The sequence below is a fragment of the Lithobates pipiens genome, unplaced genomic scaffold (genome assembly GCF_037356315.1).
Source record: "Lithobates pipiens isolate NorthernLeopardFrog02 unplaced genomic scaffold, aLitPip1_a1.2 Scaffold_16, whole genome shotgun sequence".
Taxonomy (NCBI): Eukaryota; Metazoa; Chordata; class Amphibia; order Anura; family Ranidae; genus Lithobates; species Lithobates pipiens.
The window spans coordinates 529,249,960-529,271,730 of NW_027507748.1; the positions used below are offsets into that span (position 1 = coordinate 529,249,960).

Sequence of the window (21,771 nt, forward strand, 5' to 3'; positions counted from 1 at the left end):
ATTTCTCAGCATTGAGGGCACCGTTGATTGGGAAATGTTGAGGACTGTAGACGCAGTGATCGGCCAAGGATTTATACATGGTTTAAAAAAAGTGCTTCAGATTTTAATGCTATTACAAGAAAATTGTCAGTATCCTTTACTTGTAAATGACTGCAGTTGTGTATGCTCTACTACTTAATTTTTTTTTTTCTGGGTCAATTTGAATAGGAGATGGGGGAAAAAATATACAATAATTCTCAAAACAGAATGATTTATTGTGATTGATTTTCTCCCTGTAGCAGCAATCCTTTGCCTGTCCCAATTACTTAACTATCTTGCACCGGTCCAAATGGATCCTAGTTTTCAGCTGTATATTTGACTGCAGCTTTCCAGGCTTCAATGACAAGTAATGGGTCTAACTACGTTGTTAGAAGTCTCTTGAGTTTCACCAGAAAACCTTTTAAATGCTTTCTTTCCTGCAACAGTCTGCACATGCATCTGCCAGGATCAGGATAAAGCTTGCAGTGGTTACAAGGAGATGAAAGTGTGTTTTTTCCTTCATTCTCACACAGTATTTTTCATCAAGACAATATGCAAAGCTTAAGTGATTATACAGCTTTGCTGAGATTCTGAGCAGTGTAAGTGAAACACTGCCTGGATATCCTCCCTCCATAGCAATATCAACTCTTTTAGCACTGGAAGCTCTAAGGCAGTAATGTTTTATAATGTTTCTAATTCTTTTGTATGTGTATTTTTTTTTAATAGATAATCACCCCTTTTAGAAGACTAATATTGTGTGCTGAGAACAGAAAAGAGATGGAAGACTGGATCAGCTCACTGAAGTCAGTGCAGTCCAGAGAGCATTACGAGGTAAGCTTGTTTTTTATGATTTGCAGTAAACCTGTGTAATGTTTCTGGAGGTACTGTGAGGTTCATGGTGATGGGGGGGAAAAAGCAAGATATAGCAAGAATGTTGTGTGATGGTCCCGTCTTTAATACTAGGAAGTACTACAATCTATAAGCACTCAAAGTTTCATATTGTAATTTACCCATTTTCAATGAATCTACCTAAAGATTTTTTTTTTACTGATGTAAACATTGCACCATGTAAGGCTTTGCAACTGAAAGTGCTTTGATGTAATACTATCCACACAGTGCAGTTTATACTTCTTTTGCTCTTGTACGTACTTTTTATTCATGGTTTTTAAACATGGGATGAATAACAGATGCATGATTCAGTTAGTGGTGCACCAAAAGGAAAATTCAGGTGCCAAAACTGAAACCAATAATTCAGGGTGCATTTGGCCAAAAACTGAAATGGACAGTTTTCTTTTATTATTATTTAATTAATGTGGCTGGCAGTTTTGCATTGAAGTCAATAGGACGTGGTTTTGAGTTGAAGTCAATGGGGTGTGCTTTTGCTTTTAAGTCAGTGAAGATTAATAACCATGTACCTTCCGGTTGTGCAAATATAGCTGCAGTCCTAGTAACTTTCTGTACAATTCTGTTTTTGTAAAGGGTGTAGCAAACTAAGGTGCCCTGGCACATTCAAATACCTTTTTTTTTTTTTCTTGGGTACATCTTCTGTATTTTGTTTTAAAGGTTCAGCTCCCTTCCTTTGGCTTGTACTTTAATAAAACAAAGTGTAAGCTTGACTCCGGATTGCCTCATTAAACTTATTTTGTAATTATGAGAAATGTTTATAATAGATAATGAGAATCTATCTCTGTGTCTTATTGGTAGTGTTTTTTCCCCCCCTAGAATATTATTCTTTTGCTGTAATTTTAATGTTTACTTGGACTCAACTGTCATGTTCACAAGGAGTGTGTTAAATTATTTTTCCACCAATTTATGCTTAAAGGTCATGTAAATGCATAGAAAATGTTTTAGCTGTACTGCCAAATTTTGTCTTAACTTTTTCCCTGTTAGACCGCACAGTTTAATGTGGAACATTTCTCAGGAATGCATAACTGGTACGCCTGCTCCCATGCCCGACCTACCTTCTGCAATGTGTGCAGAGAAAGCCTGTCAGGGGTCACCTCCCATGGGTTGTCTTGTGAAGGTAGGTTCCAAATCTTTTTTTCACAGGCATTACTGTTGTATAAATCGATGCTTCTTTAAAGTAGTTGTAACCCTTCCCAATAATAAAATTGTCTCAACAGATAAATACAAGGTTAAATAGGCAGTGACCTGCCGGGGGCCTGTTCACTGGTGGGGCATTTACGGCAGAGCCGTAAATGATGTGGTCACTGAGCTTCTGTGTTTTCATAACAATTTAACACAGTTAGACCTGGCAACAAACGTATACCCCTTAAACACCTTAAATATGCTTTGATTTCATAATAAATGCACATAAAATTAAAGGAGAAACATCTACAAATGCATATGCTTGTTTTTTTGTAAACCTCACCCATATGACAAATTGGCTTATGGTTCACATAGTAGACAATTGTTGACCATGAAGCAATCTATGGGCCCCATGTGTTAAATTTGCTAAAATAAATTATTTTCTCTTATATTCACCGATCGACACAGCTCCTCTCATAACCATTGGGTTATTACGCCCTATTACTAGGAGATACTAGGCATTAGTTGTAATACAACACTCAGCACTCTTAGTTCCGCTCAGGGGGCGGTCCCTTGGGCAACAACCCTCCACCCTGCCATGCAGTCATCAGTTTTATTTTGCCTAGTGAAGGAGAAGAACCTAGGAACCCTGCGGCTCATCGGTCCATGCTTTTTTTCTGCAAGAAGCGTGATTTTTTTTGCGCAAGATGATAGATCCGGTGATCTGCTGTCAACAGCCGGCTGGGTGACAGGCTGGATTCTCTTATCCTTGTAGTCTCCCCAGTCCGGCAATCGAGAGTGTGCAGGCCGCAGCAACATGCAAGGCAGGCCACGACGAAACCTCAGCTCCAGAGGTGGTTGTGAGCTTTTATGCTCCGGGGCATACATATGATCGGGCTACTGATGTCTGCATCACAGTATGCCAGGCCAGCAGCCACCCTGTACTGATTGAGTGGGTCTGTGATGGAATGTCTCCTAGCTCTTTAGGACTGATAAGTACAGCTCTCCCTGCCTCGGCGGGGCTGAGCAGCTGGGCATCCCCTGGGAGGTCGATTCGGGGGTCCATTGGACGCTGACCAAGACAGTGTGGATGAGCCCCCGTCTGGGTCCGTGCGCGACAAAGCGCTTGTTGGCGCACTTATCACAGCTGTGCGTGATACCCTGAAGATTCAGGAGCCAGCAGATCCCTCTGCTGATGTAGCGGCCCTTTTTGGGTCCCGCAAGCCAGTACGTTCACCTAAGGTGTTCCCGTATCTGACTTATTTTGACAAGTTCATTTACAAGGAATGGGGTTGCCCGCAACAGACCTTTTCGGTTCCCAAATACATGGCGTTGCGTTACCCTTTTGAGGAGACCCCTCAGTATCCAGGTTAAATAAAGTAACCATGATCCCGGTAGAGGAGACTCCTGCATTTAAGGATCCCACGGACAGGAAGGCTGAGGCAGTGGCTCGTTCCCTGTTTATGGTTGTGGGATCAGCCGTGCGACCAGTACTGGCATCCGCACTTGTGTCGCAGACACTAACTGAGTGGGACTTTTGCACCACGAATTAGGAGGGCAACAGGCTTCTCCTGTCTGCGTGGAACTAGCAGACCCAACTAGTGCAAGGCCTTAAGTAAGTCTGTGAACTGGCCCTGGATACTCTCCCTCTGTTATCCAGGGCTTCAGTGTCCGCAGTGGTGCTGAGGTGCCTGATTTGGCTAAAATGCTGGTCTGCTGACCAGGCATCCAAAAAAGCCCTGACGGATCTTCCCTTCCTTGGCAACCGGCTCTTTGGAGCCTCTCTGGATGACATTATTAAAGCGGGATTCCACCCTTAAGTGGAACCTCCGCTGATCGGAACCCCCCCCCCCCTCCGGTGTCACAATTGACACCTTTCAGGGGGGAGGGGGGTGGAGATACCTGTCAAAGACAGGTATTTTCACCCACTCCCGGGCATAGACTCCCATGGGAGTCTACGCCATTTCCTGCCCTGCCGCGCTGTCTGCTGGGACACACACGGGTCCCAGTGACAGCGCGGAGATTTCCTATTGCGCGGCGCAGCTCGCGCATGCGCAGTAGGGAACCGGGAAGTGAAGCCGATTCGCTTTACTTCCTGATTCCCTCACCTCGAATGGCGGCAGCAGCAGCCGAGGCCCGAGCGGTCGCTGGAACCCGGGACAGGTGAGTGTCCATTTATTAAAAGTCAGCAGCTGTAGTATTTATAGCTGCTGGCTTTTAATATTTTTTTTGGGGCGGAATCCCTCTTTAAAAATGCCACTTGTAGTAAGAGTACCTTACTCCCACAGGCCAGAAAGGCTAAGGATCCACGCCGTAGGCAAGGGCCCTCTTTTTCCGCTCACAAATGGCTTTTTTGTCCGCCCCGGAGCTTCGGCAAAACGCCCCCAGCCCGACAGGACAGACAAAAATGTCCCTGGAACCACAAGCCTGCAAATAAAAGTGCTACCGCATGAAGGTTTGCCCCCACCCTCTCGGGTGGGTGGTCGCCTTCAGGAGTTTGCAGCCCAGTTGTCCTCTCGACTATCCGACCAAAGGGTCTGCAATCAGATTTCCTCAGGCTACAAGATAGTTTCTCTTTTGGCCACCAAACAGATTCTTCCCCTCCAGCATACCCGTATCCCTGGCTCACCAGGAGGCCCTCTTGGGGGCAGTAAGGGACCTGCTGAGTCATGGGGTGGTTGTACCGGTTCCGGAATCGGAGCGTTTCCAGGGATTCTACTAAAATTAGTTTGTAGTTCCCAAGTAGGAAGGGGTACGTCCAATCTTGGTCCTAAAAGCCCTCAATCACTTTGTGAAAGTGCAGAGGTTCAGAATGGAATCAGTTCGCTCAGTAGTCGCTTCACTCCATCAAGGGGACTCCCTGGCGTCCTTGGACATCCAGGATGTGTACCTGCACTTGCCCATATGTCTTCGGCATCAAAAGTTTCTTCAATTTGCAGTCAGGGAAGCCCACTACCAGTTTGTGACTCTTCTTTTTGGTCTGGCATCAGCCCCCCCCCCAAGTCTTTACCAAGGTATTGGCTCCGGTTTTGGCATTGCTGCGGCAATGTGGGATACCTAGATGATCTCCTCCTAATGGCATCTTCCACCTCAGAATTAGAGGAGGATGTGGTGATCACCATGCAGACCCTGCAAGAATTTGAGTGGCTGTTGAACCTAAAGAAGTCGGTGATTGTACAGACCCAGCGTCTGGAATACCTAGGCTTGCTGCTGGGCTCCATGGAAGCAAGTTTTTATCCCTTCAGACAAAGCGCAGACTCTCAGATCCACGGTAAAACTGCTTATGAACCGCAAGTGGTCATCGCTGCGCTTTTGCATGCGAGTCCTGTGACTCATGGTAGCCTCCTTCGAGGCAGTACCTTATGCCCAGTTCCACACCACGGTCCTGCAGAAGGAGATTTTGACAAAATGGGACAAATCTCGTTTGTCCCTGGATCGATGGATCAAGGTGAGCCAGTCAGTCAGACTCTCACTGATATGGTGGCTGAGGTCCCCGGTGATTCAGTCCGTGAAATCGTTCCTACCTATGAAGTGGACAGTGATCACAACGGACGCCAGCCTATCCGGCTGGGGTGGAGTGATGGGGGTTCAGTGGGCTCAGGGCCTCTGGTCGACGGAAGAATCCAAGTTGCCGATCAATCTGCTCAAATTGAGAGCGATCAGGCTGTGCCTCTCCACATGGTCAATGAGAATTCAGGGGCGTCCAATCAGGATCTAGTCAGACAACACCACAGCTGTGGCATACGTCAGTCACCAAGGGGGAACAAGAAGCTCAGCCGCTGCATGGGAGGTCGCTCGCGTACTTCGGTGGGCAGAGTGACCTGTACTGGCCCTATTGGCCATTTACATCCCAGGATTGGATAACTGGCAGGTGGACTATCTGAGTCGCCAGATGCTGGACCCAGGAGCATGGGCGTTGCATCCGGAGATATTCGGGTTACTATGCCTGAGGTGGGGCACACCAGACGTGGATCTTCTGGCCTCCCGTCTCAATCAGACGTGCAAACATTCATGTCCAGGACAAAAGATCTGTGGGCAGACGTGTTAGACGCGCTGGTGGCTCTGTGGGATCAGTACCAGCTGGTCTACGCCTTTCCTCCACTGAAACTTTTACCACGTCTGCTTCGCAGAGTGGAACCTGAAGGGATCCCTGTAATACTGGTTGCCCCAGATTGGCCTCAGTGTCCTTGGTACGCAGACCTAGTGCGTCTGGTGGCAGAGACGCTCCCTGGCAACTGCCGTTGCGAGAGGACCTTCTGTCTCAAGGTTCGATTCTCCATCCTGCTTTACCATCGCTGGCTTTAACGGTATGGCTATTGAGAGCCAGGTGTTGAGGAACTGGGTCTGTCGGACTCGGTGATGCCAACTATGTTGAGAGCACGGAAATCATCTTCTCGGAAGATATACCATTGTACCTGGAAGGTCTACATCTCCATGTGTGAGGAGAAAGGATGGCATCCGCACTCCTTTTCTATATCCAGGATCCTGCTGTGCAAGGAGTAGACCAGAAATTGGCGTTAAGCACCATTAGGCCTCATGCACACGAGACGCAGTTAAACGCGCGTTCAGATGCAGTTAGACAGTTTTTTCAACTGCCCCTGAACTCATTCAATGTTATCCTATGTGTCCATGCACACAGTCTCGTTTTTTTCCGTTTTTATGCAGTTGCGTTTAATCTAGTTTTTCCAGAAGCAAAAAAATGCGTTCAGAAGCAAAAATTTCCACGTTTCAGACACGAAACGCGGCAAAACGCCGCTACCGCGTTTAGCCGCGTTTGCGTTTATATGCGTTTTTAAAGGTGACCTTTTTTTACATTAAAAATCTCAAAAATGATTGCAAATGATGAAAAACCATTAGAAAAATATTTTAAACAATTGTGGCAGGGGACGTGGCAAGTGACGTGGCAAGTGGACAATCCACTTGTGGCAGGGGATGTGGCAAGTGACGTGGCGATTGGACAATCCACAACTTGTGGCAGGTGATGTGGCAAGTGGACAATCCACTTGTGGCAGGGGACGTGGCAGGGGACGTGGCAAGGGACGTGGCAAGTGGACAATCCCCAACTTGTGGCAGGTGACGTGGAAAGTGATGTGGCAAGTGGACAATCCACAACTTGTGGCAGGTGATGTGGCTGGTGACGTGGCAAGTGGACAATCCACATCTTGTGGCAGGTGACGTGGAAAGTGGTGTGGCAAGTGGACAATCCACAACTTGTGGCAGGTGATGTGGCTGGTTCTGTGGCAAGTGGACAATCCACAACTTGTGGCAGGTGGCATGGCAGGTGACGTGGAAAGTGGACAATCCATATCTTGGGGCAAGTGACGTGGCAGGTGATGTGGCAAGTGACGTGGCAAGTAGACAATCCACAACTTGTGGCAGGTGATGTGGCAAGTGACGTGGCAGGTGATGTGGCAAATCACGTGGCAAGTGGACAATCCACAGCTTGTGGCAGGTGGCATGGCAGGTGACGTGGCAGGTGATGTGGCAAGTGATGTGGCAGGTGATGTGACAAGTGGACAATCCACATCTTGTGGCAAGTGACGTGGCAGCTGACGTGGCAAGTGACGTGGCAAGTGGACAATCCACAACTTGTGACAGGTGACGTGGCAAGTGATGTGGCAGGTGATGTGACAGGTGATGTGGCAAGTCACGTGGCAAGTGGACAATCCACAACTTGTGGCAGGTGACGTGGCAGTTGGACAATCCACAACTTGTGGCAGATGACGTGGCAAGTGACGTGGCAAGTGGACAATCCACAACTTGTGGCAGGTGCCGTGGCAAGTGACACGCTAAATACAAGTACACTGCAGCTCTCACAGCTGCTGCTACTCACTCTGGTCTCACAAAATTGCTGAAATAGTTAATAATACTGTTTTTTTTGAGCTGGGGAGGGTCTATGATGTTAGCTTAACTAAACGCTTCTAGATGCAAACGCGGTAAAGCGCCGCTAAATCGTGGTAAAAATCGCGGCAAAACGCGTTTCTAAACGCCGGTTTCAACATGTGTCCAGCAGCGTTTGCATCTGCGTCTCGTGTACATGAAGCCTTAAGGGGCTAATTTCAGCCTTGTCTGTATTTTTTTTAGTGACCCCTGGCGTCTCACTCACTAGTTAGTACCTTTGTTCAGGGTGTACGACATGTAGTCCCTCCGGTGCATCCACCGTTACCCCTGTGGGTTTTGAACCTGGTTTTATCGACGCTTCAAAAACCGCCGTTTGAAAATATCAGGGAGATTCCCCTGTTGACCCTTTCCCAGAAAGTAATCTTTCTAGTGGCCATCACATCGGCCAGGAGGGTTTTGGAACTGGTGGCCTTGTCTTGCAAGTCGCCCTATCTGGTTATCCACAAGGATAAGGTGATGTTGCGTCTGCAACCTTCTTTTCTACCGAAAGTGGTCTCGGCCTTTCATATCAATGAGGACATTGTATTACCATCTCTGTGTCCTAAACCGAAGCACCCTAAGGAAGAGGCCCTTCACGCTCTGGACGTGGTTCGGGCTCTGAAGGTGTATTTGTCTGCCACTGCTCCCTTTTGGAAGTCAGACGACTCGTTTGTTTCGGTGGCTGGCATGGCAAGGCAGGCAGCCAAGGTAGGTGCACCCCTTTCCGGTCACGGTCCACTCCACAAGGGCAATCGGAACGCCTTGGGCCTTCCGACACCAATCGTCTGTCGCTCAGGTGTGTAAAGTGGCGACCTGCTCATCTGTCCACACGTTTACCAAGTTCTACAAGTTAGACATCAGTGCATCGGCTGATGCCTGTTTTGGCCACCAAGTGTTGCAGGCGGCCGTATAGTTGCAATTGAATATGCAATACATTTCCTTCTTCCTGTTTTTTCAAAAAAACGCAGTACCGTTACTTTAATGCGCTATTGCATTACATTCTGCATTTTTTTGTGCGGTTGTGGGTAGTCACTCCTGTTGAGGGTACCCTAGTTTTGTGCTGGATTTCTCCATGCACTTTGGTTTTTTTTGTGAGTCAAATTTCACTAGTTCCCACTTGCCTTGGTGGATGAAGCTTTTATGCTTTTTTCCCACCCCTCCTTTTGTCACTGCTTGGGGACGTCCCAATGGTTATGAGAGGAGCTGTGTCAGTCGGTGAATATAAGAGAAAATAGGATTTTTTGTACTCGCCGTAAAACCCTTTCCCTGTAATTCACCGACCGACACAGCACTGCCCCTCCTTTTTCTCTTTACGTTCTACTGCTTGTTGACGTACTGATGACTGCACGGCAGGGTGGAGGGTTGTTGCCCAAGGGACCGCCCCCTGGGCGAAACTAAGAGTTCTGAGTGTTGTATTACAACTAATGCCTAGTAACTCCTAGTAATGGGGCATAACAACTCAATGGTTATGAGAGGAGCTGTGTCGGTCAGTGAATTACAAAGAAAAGGATTTTACAGTGAGTACAAAAAATTCTATTTTTTCCCATGTGTCATTGTACAACTAGTTGTATTTTTTGTCACTCTATTGCTATAAATTTGTAGGCAAAAAAACACTTCCTAGTATAATTATAAGGTTTCACCATATTGATTACACCCAAAATACATACTTGCAGATATTTGAAAGTACAAAGGAGTCCTATACACAGTGCATGTTTTGTGCCCAAAAGTCGCTCACAATCCCTGATAAACTGTTTTGAAATTTGAAACCAATCAAGTCAAAAGGCAATGCTTGGCCACCTCAATACAGTGCTCTTACATCCCCTTCCTGTCCAAGCCAATTTTCATCTTTCGGAGCTGTCTCTGTTTTAAATGACAATTGCACGGTCATGCCACACTATACCCAAACAGAATTTTTATCATTTTGTTCCCACAAATAGAGCTTTCTTTTAGTGTAATTTGATCACCTCCTGGGGTTTTATTTTTTGCTAAACAAATAAAAGACCTAAAATTGTGAAAAAAAGGTTTTTCTTTTGTTCATGTAATAATATTTTGTCAATAAGTACGTTTTCTCCTTAACTGATGAGCACTGATAAGGCGGCACTGACAATGGGCTCTGGTAGACTGTACTAATGTGCACTGGTAGGTGGCACTGATGAGTGGCACTCATATTCAGCACTGATGGGCATTGATAGGCGGCACTGATGGGCACTCATGGGTGGCACTGGGCACTGATATGTGACACTGATGGGCACTTAAAAGGCTGCATCGATGGGTACTTATGGGTGGCACTGATAGGCAGCACTGATAGATGGCATTGATAGGCATCGCTGATAGACGGCATTGATAGGCATCATTGATTGCATGGCAGGCATTTGGGATGGGCACTGATAGGTAGCTGCCTGGGCACTGATTGGCATTTCCCTAGTGGTCTAGGGTGGCTTACCTGGTGGTGCAGAGTGGTGCCAATCCCTGGTGGTCCTGACGGCATCCTGGTGGTCCTGGGTGGGCTGTCCTTATAAACAATCGGCACAGACCCCCCTTGTCAGAATGAGAGCTGCGCCGCCTGGGCATCATTTGGATGTTTGTATAAAGGCAAGATGGATGTTTAGGACCCTGTATAATAGTATTTCATTAAAATGAACTGATGTTTGTAAGAGTATCTCTACAAACCTCTTCAGATAAGAAAAGATCATATGCCACTTAATCCAGTGGTGGACTATCCCTGGGGTGTCTAGTATAGTAATAAAAACCATTAAGTGAGTTGGTGCTGGAAGGTGTGTGTGTGTGTGTGTGTGTGTGTGTTTTCCATGTAGGGTTGTTCCCAATGTGTATTGATACATTTTTCTCTCGCTATTGAAGTTTAAAATTGTATTGGGGGCATGACATTTGGTTTGGAGCATCTCCATAATTGTTGGGCACACTCAATCCTATATTGGACACCTTGCCCCAGGAGTTCTTTTGAATTGTGGAAACGTGGGGCTGAAATAAAGGGGATCTTTAGACAAATTAGTGTGTTACGTGATGGATGCAGCATTGGTTCCTCGCCGACTCTAAGGCTGAGAACCAAGCGGTCAAATGTGACCAATCACTCGGTTCTCAGAGCTCCCTGAGCAGAGATCTGGTGACTCGGTCACCGCTGTCTGTGCTGTCCCTTCAGCGCTCACTGGAGCACTAGGCTGTGGAGGGGGTGGGAGCTGCTCGCTTAGAGGCTGAGCCGAGTGCCGGTCCAGGCATGTGGTCAGATCCCAACCATATGGTTGCAATCTTTTCTGAGCCTGGAGTGGCTCTGTGATATCAGCTAACAGCACTCTTCAGCCCACTATCTGCTGAAAACGGGTCATAGTGCAGAGTGAACTGCACTCCTGTGACTCACAGGAGATGTAAAGCCAGAGGAGCTTTGGCTGTTCTTTTAAGTATGCCATTTACGTTTGAGTAGGTTGGCTGTATAAGAACTCGATTTTATTGGTTAAAATGGTGGTTAAGGGAAAAATGTTGGTGTAAAAAAAAAGACTAGCATCTTCTTTGAACATTCTTACTTCTTCTTTTAGTAGTGAAAAGGATCAGTACATTTGAAATGTTTATCTTAGCAATACTTAGAATTTCCTCTCATTATGTTTAACCCCTTCACGTCTAAGGTTAAAGCAAATGTTAATGCTTAAGCATAATTTTGCAACTTTGACATTTGTTAGTAAAACTGTACATATCACCACAAATAATTTGTGCATCCAGGGGAGTTATACCTTAGGACAAATTGGGCTTTCATTTGGTCATAAATGGTAATTGATATCTCCTGATTTTTTAAATTTTATATTATTTTTAACCGCTTGCCACCCGTCGGCTGTCCGTATGACTGCCAGGTGGCGCGGCTCTCGTTGTGGGAGGGCGTCATATGACGTCCCTCCATTTAAGCAGAGAATGGGCGCAATCGTGTGCGCGGATCCCTGTTCCTTTGGCGCCGTGTCACGGAGACACCGCTCCCCACAGAGGGGGATGAACAGCCATTGGGCATGGCTGTTTACTACGTGATTGGCCGTAATGAAGTTACAGCCAATCATAAGTGGTCATGCCCCACGTTGCATGGCGCATGGCACGATCTCGAGCGTGCTGCGCGTTGGTGGCGGCGTGTTCCCGGGAACACTGCTTGTCACCGACGCTGGTCAACAGCCATTGGCTGGCAGCTGTTTGCCACGTGATCAGCTGTGAACCTTTCACAGCCGATCACTAAATGTCAACAATCCGCGGTAACAAGATGTTACTGGGTTCTCCTCGCACACCCACCAATCGTGTGAGAATGAGATTGCGGTAACATCTCGTTACTGCTTACAATGTACACCAATAACACAGATTGTCCCCCCAAATAAAGAAGACCCCATCCATCAAAGTACCTGTCAGTCCATCTGAGTACCTGTCACCCAGGCCATCTGAGCTCCCGAGTACCTGTCACCCAGGCCATCTGAGCTCCCGAGTACCTGTCACCCAGGCCATCTGAGCTCCCGAGTACCTGTCACCCAGGCCATCTGAGCTCCCGAGTACCTGTCACCCAGGCCATCTGAGCTCCCGAGTACCTGTCACCCAGGCCATCTGAGCTCCCGAGTACCTGTCACCCAGGCCATCTGAGCTCCCGAGTACCTGTCACCCAGGCCATCTGAGCTCCCGAGTACCTGTCACCCAGGCCATCTGAGCTCCCGAGTACCTGTCACCCAGGCCATCTGAGCTCCCGAGTACCTGTCACCCAGGCCATCTGAGCTCCCGAGTACCTGTCACCCAGGCCATCTGAGCTCCCGAGTACCTGTCACCCAGGCCATCTGAGCTCCCGAGTACCTGTCACCCAGGCCATCTGAGCTCCCGAGTACCTGTCACCCAGGCCATCTGAGCTCCCGAGTACCTGTCACCCAGGCCATCTGAGCTCCCGAGTACCTGTCACCCAGGCCATCTGAGCTCCCGAGTACCTGTCACCCAGGCCATCTGAGCTCCCGAGTACCTGTCACCCAGGCCATCTGAGCTCCCGAGTACCTGTCACCCAGGCCATCTGAGCTCCCGAGTACCTGTCACCCAGTTCATCTGAGCTCCCGAGTACCTGTCACCCAGTTCATCTGAGCTCCCGAGTACCTGCCACCCAGTTCATCTGAGCTCCCGTGTACCTGCCACCCAGGCCATCTGAGTACCCGAGCACCTATTTTCAGCCCATGCCTCGTAGAATATACATTGGGGTGTTTGCTTTCCAAAATGGGGTCATTTTGTGGGTAATTCCATTGTCCTGGTGCTCAAGGACCTTCAAAATTGTGACGGGTAGGAATTAAATGAGATGTGTAATTTATGCTGTGTAAAAGTCTCACATATGTGGTATTGCCATACTTGGGAAGAGTAGCAGAATGTATTTTGGGGTGTCATTTTTGCTATATACATGCTATGTGTTAGAAATATCTTATAAATTGACATGTAAATAAATAAATAAATAGCACTCTCACCTAGCAGTAAGAAGGGTCGCTGGTTCAAATCCCAACCACGACACTACCTACCTGGAGTTTGCATGTTCTCCCTGTGCCTGTGTGGGTTTCCTCCGGGTACTCCGGTTTCCTCCCACACTCCAAAGACATGCTGGTAGGTTAATTGGCTTCTGTCTAAATTGTCCCTAGTATGTGTGAATGTGAGTTGGGAACCTTAGATTGTAAGCTCCTTGAGGGTAGGGACTGATGTGAATGTACAATGTATATGTAAAGCACTGCGTAAATTGACGCCGCTATACAAGTACCTGAAATAAATAAATAAATAATAATAAAAAAAGTTTTCATTTTTTTCGACATTTTCCAAAAACTTCTGGAAAAAAATGAACCATTCAAAAGACTCATTATGCTTCATAGATTATACATTGGGGTGTTTGCTTTACAAAATGGGGCAATTTTGTGGACTATTCCATTGCCCTGGTGCTCCAGGGCCATCAAAAGTGTAATAGGTGGTTGAGAAATGAGATGTCATTTATGCTTGTAGAACACCTAAAGATGCTACTTCAATGTTGGTCCTCTGTACAGTAGGGCAAAAAAGTATTTAGTCAGCCACCAATTGTGCAAGTTCTCCCACTTAAAAAGATGAGAGAGGCCTGTAATTGTCGTCATCATAGGTATACCTCAACTATGACAATTATAGGCCTCTCTCATCTTTTTAAGTGGGAGATCTTGCACAATTGGCGGCTGACTAAATACTTTTTTGCCCCACTGTATGTGGCCAGGCTGTGTAAAAGTCTCACGTGTGGTATTGCCATACTTGGGAAGAGTAGCAGAATGTATTTTGGGGTTTAATTTGTTGTATGCATATGCTGTGTGTGAGAAATAACCTGATAATATGTAAAATTTGCTAACAAAAAAATAAATTAAAAAATCTTCATTTGGCAAAGAATTGTGGGAAAAAAATTACAACTTAAACTCACCATGCTACTTAATACCTTGCACTGTCTACTTCCTAAAAAGGGGTCATTTGGGGGGTATTTATTTGTACTTTCCTGACTTGTGTCTCAAGAAATGAGATTTCACCTGATGAACTGAAGGCCTGATCAGATGTGATCAATTTTCAGTGATTGGCACCATAGTTTGTAGACTCTCTAATGCCGCGTACACACGAGCGGACTGTATGGCGTACTTAGTCCGTCGAAACGCATTTCAGCGGACAATCCGCTCGTGTGTGGGCTTCAGCAGACTTTTTCAGCGTGCAGTCCGGCGTACTAAGAATTTCGGATTTTTCGAAATTCTGTCTGTCGTACTTTGGTAAGAATGGCGCATGCCCAGAAAGGATTTACACGGCGGAAGGGTGCTTTGCTGTGTCTTGGACTTCCTATTTCTAGTCCCGTCGTACGTGCTGTACACGTCATCGCGCAAGCTTTCAACGGACTGTTTGTGCATCCGTGTGTGGTCAAGTCCGTTCAGTCGAAAGTACGACGGACTGTCCGTCGGATTGTATGACGAACTAAGTACGCCATACAGTCCGCTCATGTGTACGCGGCATAACGTTCACAAAGACCAAATATACACTAATTTGGGTTATTTTTTTTACCAAAGATATGTAGCAGTATAAATTTTAGCCAAAATTTTATGACAGAAACAAAGAAAAGGGCATTTTCTTTACAAAATTTACAGTCTTTTTTTGATTTATAGCACAAAAAATAAAAAATAAACCCACTAGTGATTAAATACCACCAAAACAAAGTTCTGTGTGGGGGGGGGAAAGACACAAGTTTCATATGGGTACAGTGTTGCATGACTGAGTCATCCCAACTGTGGGAGCGCTGAAAGCTGAAAATTGGTCTGGGCAGGAAGGGGGGTGTAAGTGCCCTGTATTGAGGTGGTTAAAGAAAAACTGGTCTAAAATGGTGTGTAAAAAAAAGAAAAAGGAAAAAAAATCATGTTTTTTTTTTTTTTTTTTTTTTATTTAGTTTATATTTCTTGTTACTACCATAACCTACCACCAAGGTAAAACCCAAAATAAATTCCTCTGCTCCCAACGATCGCAGTGATGTCACGTATGTGTATGTTATTTGTTGTTTGTACTCATAGTACAGCCCAAATCAGTGTGCTTTTTTTTTTTTTTTTTAATTATCCAACCTAAAACACACTGATACTAATTAAAAAAAAATTCTGCCCAAAATATACTGACCTTTAACGCTGACCTTTGACTCAAACACTAACCCTGGCACTGGTATTTTTTCTTTCTTATTTTTTATTATTTATTTATACATTTTTTACACACACAACAGATTGGTGGTGGTTCTATTTTCCACTTGTCTGGCAGACAGGATGGAAACTTACAGGCGGTCTGTCACCCTCCAATTGCCCTATAGAGGAGAGCGGGACATTGTCTGTGTTTGCTCTGCATAGAGCATATGCACCCACTCAGTGGAGTCATCCATCTCGTTGAGGAAGCGGATTCCGCTTAACGAAGGTGTCCATGTGAAAAGGGGCCTAAGGTGGCATAATTCTCTGGATCTCCTATTGCTCCTACCCTGTTGCACTGTCCTTTCCTAGTGAGCCGCTTCCCATTACACCATCAAGCCTAGTACACAGGGGTCGAATGCTGGGCGACATCGGCCAGTCAATAAAAACTGTCCGACTTTCGACCCAGGTGTATGGCAGGTAGTCTCACGGAAGCCGACTGTTCAGCGGGCATCATTCCCCTTTCAGAACACATCAGCTAAGCAGTGGAGATCGCTTTATGTGCATATGGTGGGCAGGTGACGGACAGGCTGTGATGCTGCTTGGGCCTGTGTCCTACTGGGGATTGTCCATTTGTCTTCCGCTGGGTTGCATAACGTGTCCCCCCCTAAGCCCTAGTATGTATCCGGGGCTCCGCCTGCCCATCCACAGGGGAGGGAGGAGAGAGGATACAGGTCTGCTTTCCTCATCTTGTTCCTGACCCAGAAGCGATGTGTATGATGTCACTTCCTGATCCCTGTTACCAGTTTCCCTGGCCAGCATGGCAGGGAAAGAATGTAATGCAATGCGATCTGCACTGCATTACATTCAGTGGAGCACAGGGGAGACCTGCACATATACGCACATACAAACGTAAACGAAACGCAAGCTTTGGGGTGCCTACACCTAAGATACATTGCTTGAAATACACATTACATACCGCCATGCATAAATGTTCCTAACTTTTTAGATGGCTCCTAGAATCAAAACTAATTTTTCAAACACTGGTTGGTGTCAGTGGGAGGAATAGCGCTCCAAATGTCTTAGACTTCCACCATGTGTTTATTAGATGTCGATTTGTCAAATATGGCAACTTCTGCATTTTTTTATTTATTACCTGCCAGTATGTCAAAAGATAGGCTTCATATTTTTAGAATACATTTAAGGCTTGTATGTGTTCAACTAATGACCAAAAGCATTTAAAAATACAGCAAAGGTGATGCTTGAGAGAGCTTGTTTATGAGATGATATCGGAATCACTGAGGCAGTAAAGCAACTATCTGTGTACAGCCAATTTCTCTACTCCACTTTTTCTAGAAGATTGTAAGTAATTGCTTCTCAGTTTTTTCTTTTTGATATACGTGAAAAGCGAATGGCTTCAGGACTGTTCTCATTTGGCACCTTCAATTTTATTTTTGAAGAGCTGTACAGTTTTCTAAACACAATAGATATTTAGAGCCTATGTTGGATAGAATGTTTGAAGCCACATCTTGATAATAACTGTCAGTCACTGCTCTCCAGCCTTTTTACAGAATGCGAAGGATTAACACCTTAGGTTCAGCAGTGAGTATAATAAGCATGCTTTAGTGCATATACAGACAGATTTTACTGTTGTAGGTTTAGGAACACTTTAAATGATTCTGCAAGTAAATAAACCTACAGCATTTAATAGAAATGGAGAGGATTCCATTATGAATTCCTCTAATGCAATTGTTCATACTTGATATTTTGACTTCACCCTCATTTTTTCTAGAAATTCCATCCTAAGACAGGCGTACAGCGATTCTGTATGTGCGATTTTACAACAATTCGTCGGGCGACAATCACAGCAAAATTGCGCTGTTTGGAAATTATGGGGATCACAAGGGCGCAATTTGCCTTGATTTTGGATCCCGGGCAGAATCTCTGCGATTGTGCCCATGATCCAGGTTGCCTAGATGTAAAAGGAGCAATCGTGTATCGGATCTGTTAAAAAAAAAAAAAAGTTGTTAAATTATAAGTTACATTGTCTAATAACATATAAACATGCCTGTTAGTATTGTATAAATTAAAATGCAAAACAATTATAGAATCAAATGTAATGAGCATTAAGTTTTTAGTTTTGTTTGTTCTTTTTGCTTTTCTGTTGGTATGCCATTATAAGGACCATTCTGTTAATCTGGTGTAATTGCAAATGAGAAAGTATGCCTTTTAAAAAAACCTTCTTTGTGTATTTGTAGTATGTAAATTTAAAGCTCATAAGCGGTGTGCTGTAAGAGCAACTAATAACTGCAAATGGACAACGCTGGCCTCCATTGGGAAAGATATTATTGAGGATGAGGACGGTGTAAGTATAGAGCATGTGCTATAAATTAATACCTTATTGTACATTTATTAGCCCTATTGCTTAGTATAATGATGTAATGTTAACACCCCCCCCCCCCCCCACCGAAGTAAGCACTTATAAAGTTCATGTCCCTCCCTCACGAGAACTGCAAGGGCGCTGAAACCCCAACAAATTATCATCATACAGGATTTAACAGTTCGTGCAGCACTTTACAATGTTAGGACAGACATTACAATACAATTGCATGCAAGAGGAATCAGAGAGCCGCTTCTCGTTAGTGTACAATCTAGGAGGGAGGTTCAAGTGATATGAAAGGGTAAAAAAAAAAAAACTCTGGGGGATGATCTAATGAAGAAAATTAAAGTACATTTGTTACATGGAGGCAAAATAGGCTTCTCTGAAGAGAGGTTTTCAGGTATCGCCTAAAAGTGGATAGATTTGGAGATAGTCTGACAGATTGGGGTTGGGAATTCCAGAGGATGGGAGAGGCTTGAGAGAAGTCCTGGAGGCGAGTATGTGAAGAGGTTATGAGGGATCTAGAGAGCAGGAGGTCTTGGGAGGAACAAAGAGGAAGATTAGGTTGGTATTTTGAGACTAGGCTAGTTTTGTAGCTGGCGGCAGAGTTGTGGATGGCTTTGTAAGTTGTTAGTATTTTGAACTTAATTTGTTGGGGCAGCAGACAGGCAGCAGCGTTCATTATAGACTGAAGGTGGATAGCATATTTAAAGGTAAGCCAATGAGGAGGGAGTTGCAGTAGTCACGGCAAGAGATAACCAGGGAGTGAATCAAGAGCTTTGCAGTTTCATTGGTTAGGAAGGGAGATAGTTTGGAGATGTGGACGTTTAGGCGGCAAGCTTTGGAAAGACATTGGATGTGGAGAGTTCAGAGTCCAGGATAACACCTAGCACCCTGACATGTGGGGATGGGTAGATGATTGTGCCATTGCTCTTGACAGAGAAGTCAGGGGAAGAGGCACATGGGGGAGGAAATATTATAAGTTCAGTTTTGGACAAGTTGTGTTTGAGGAAGTTGTGTGAAATCCACCCAGATATGTCTATTAGTGATGCGGGAGGAGACTGATGGAGTGAACTGAGGCATGGAGAGATAGATTTGGGTGTCATCAGCATTGAAATGATATTGGAAGCCATGGGAGGCTATCGGCTGACCCAGGGAGGAGGTGTAGATTGAAAATAGAAGAGGTCCAAGAACAAAAATATTGACTAATATTATATCTCTGAAGGTTTGTAAACTTATAGCTAGTGTTGAAAGACTGGGCTGGACTGCCCTCTCCACACACGTTCTATTGATTCATCACAATCATGGACAGCCAGTTAGTGGTAGAGGGTGAGATGGTTTTCATCACTACTGGGAAGTGTTAAAACTTGCAAATTAGTGCAGACTGTGCTCTGTAGTTTCTGTGGTGCTCTTGACGACTTTTAAAGGTACAAGCATGGACAAATTTGTTGGTATCATTACAGCTCATTGAAACAAATCTTTATTCCTCCTGAAAAGAGATGAAATAAGGAGCAATTGAAGCTGAATTTCAATGTCAATGGACAAACAGTATCTTTGTCACTTTAAAAAAAAAAAAAAAAGAACCAAGAAGTTTCTACTTTTGAAAAATTGTTCCTATTGTAAAAACTTGGAGAAGGCTTGGATACATTATGGGGCTCATATACTGTGTCCGACACTGCAGGGCACACTGAAATCTTAGGACTATCAAGAATTTCTGGAGTAAATCGTACTGCTCAGGTTGAAGGTCAGGGGTCCTCCAAATAGGATAATGACCAAAATTACACAGCTAACGGCACCTAAAAATAGATTTTGTTTGTATCTTTATGATCATATTTCTGTTGCAGACCTAGTATCTGGTAATGTTTCTTAATATGTTTGCCTTTTCAGATAGCAATGCCCCATCAGTGGCTTGAGGGAAACCTTCCTGTTAGTGCCAAATGTGCTGTTTGTGACAAAACCTGTGGCAGTGTCTTACGTCTACAGGATTGGCGGTGCCTTTGGTGTAAAGCAATGGTGAGCATGAGCAGACTATGAATTCTACTGGATGAGAATATAAAACATTACCAACACATAGATGCATTGTTTGCCCAAGCACAACTTCACGTCTCTCTTGAAGGTTGACTGCTTTCCAATTTTCCTGAATGTTCATGTTTTATTATCTAGGTTCATGAAAAGTTGCTTTTGCACATGACAACACGATTGAGAACATTGATCTCTTTGTTAAAGCGGTGTTACAGCCAAATTTATACTTTTTAAATAAAAATACCCCTATAATACACAAGCTTAATGAATTCTAGTAAAGTTAGTCTGTGGACTAAGGTCCGTTTTGTTAGTTTATAGCAGTAGTTTGTTATTTTATAAACTTCCAGCAGGCCGTGGCCATCTTAAGTGTGGGCATCTGAAGCCAGACTGTATTTCTGTATTTCTTCTTCCTGGATCTCATCCATGCAGATCTCGCACATGCTAAGTGCAGCAAGTTGTGTGATAGGCATCAGGTCTGGTTTCCATAGCAACGGCAGTGTCAGAGGAAGTTGCCACCCCTTAGCTATGCAAACGTCTCCTCCCCTCCTGGAGGGACCAGGAACCAGGAAATAACTTAGTTGCATTATTTCTTGTATTTCCTACCTGCAAATGGCGTAGACCAAGTAAAGATGAATTTTTAGGACATCACAACCCCCCCCCCCCCCCTGCAAAGCGCATCACAACACCCCCAGTGAATCGCCCATCTAATGCAGCCACCTGTGCCCGTCATATGAAGCCACTTGTGCCGCAGAGAGCACCCTCTCTCCATACATCAGGGTCCCCAAAGAGCACCCCCCTCCTCACATCAGGGTTCTCAGAGAGCACCCCCCTCCTATCAGGTTTCTCAGAGAGCACCCCCCTCTCCTATCAGGGTTCTCAGAGAGCACCCCCCTCTCCTATCAGGGTTCTCAGAGAGCACCCCCCTCTCCTATCAGGGTTCTCAGAGAGCACCCCCCTCTCCTATCAGGGTTCTCAGAGAGCACCCCCCTCTCCTATCATCAGGGTCCCCAGAGAGCACCCCCTCACATCAGGGTCCCCAGAGAGCACCCCCCTCCTCACATCAGGGTCCCCAGAGAGCACCCCCCTCCTCACATCAGGGTCCCCAGAGAGCACCCCCCTCCTCACATCAGGGTCCCCAGAGAGCATCCCCCTCCTCACATCAGGGTCCCCAGAGAGCACCCCTCCCTCCTTACATCAGGGTCCCCAGAGAGCACCCCCCTCCTCACATCAGGGTCCCCAGAGAGCACCCCTCCCTCCTCGCTTCAGGGTCCCCAGAGAGCACCCCTCCCTCCTCGCTTCAGGGTCCCCAGAGAGCACCCCTCCCTCCTCGCCTCAGGGTCCCCAGAGAGCACCCCTCCCTCCTCGCCTCAGGGTCCCCAGAGAGCACCCCTCCCTCCTCGCCTCAGGGTCCCCAGAGAGCACCCCTCCCTCCTCGCCTCAGGGTCCCCAGAGAGCACCCCTCCCTCCTCGCCTCAGGGTCCCCAGAGAGCACCCCTCCCTCCTCGCCTCAGGGTCCCCAGAGAGCACCCCTCCCTCCTCGCCTCAGGGTCCCCAGAGAGCACCCCTCCCTCCTCGCCTCAGGGTCCCCAGAGAGCACCCCTCCCTCCTCGCCTCAGGGTCCCCAGAGAGCACCCCTCCCTCCTCGCCTCAGGGTCCCCAGAGAGCACCCCTCCCTCCTCGCCTCAGGGTCCCCAGAGAGCACCCCTCCCTCCTCGCCTCAGGGTCCCCAGAGAGCACCCCTCCCTCCTCGCCTCAGGGTCCCCAGAGAGCACCCCTCCCTCCTCCCCCCTCGCCTCAGGGTCC

At 46.2% G+C, this 21,771-nt stretch overlaps 1 protein-coding gene across 2 annotated transcripts in view; it reads left to right on the plus strand.

Moving 5' to 3' along the window:
• DGKH (diacylglycerol kinase eta) overlaps positions 1–21,771 on the plus strand; it is a 363,187-nt gene that overhangs the window by 181,359 nt on the left and 160,057 nt on the right. For both annotated transcript variants that reach the window (XM_077483186.1, XM_077483187.1), the window contains exons 4-7: positions 745–849; positions 1,909–2,041; positions 17,825–17,931; positions 19,834–19,959. In XM_077483186.1, coding sequence (XP_077339312.1) covers positions 745–849; positions 1,909–2,041; positions 17,825–17,931; positions 19,834–19,959 — 471 coding nt within the window. The remainder of the gene's footprint in view (positions 1–744; positions 850–1,908; positions 2,042–17,824; positions 17,932–19,833; positions 19,960–21,771) is intronic.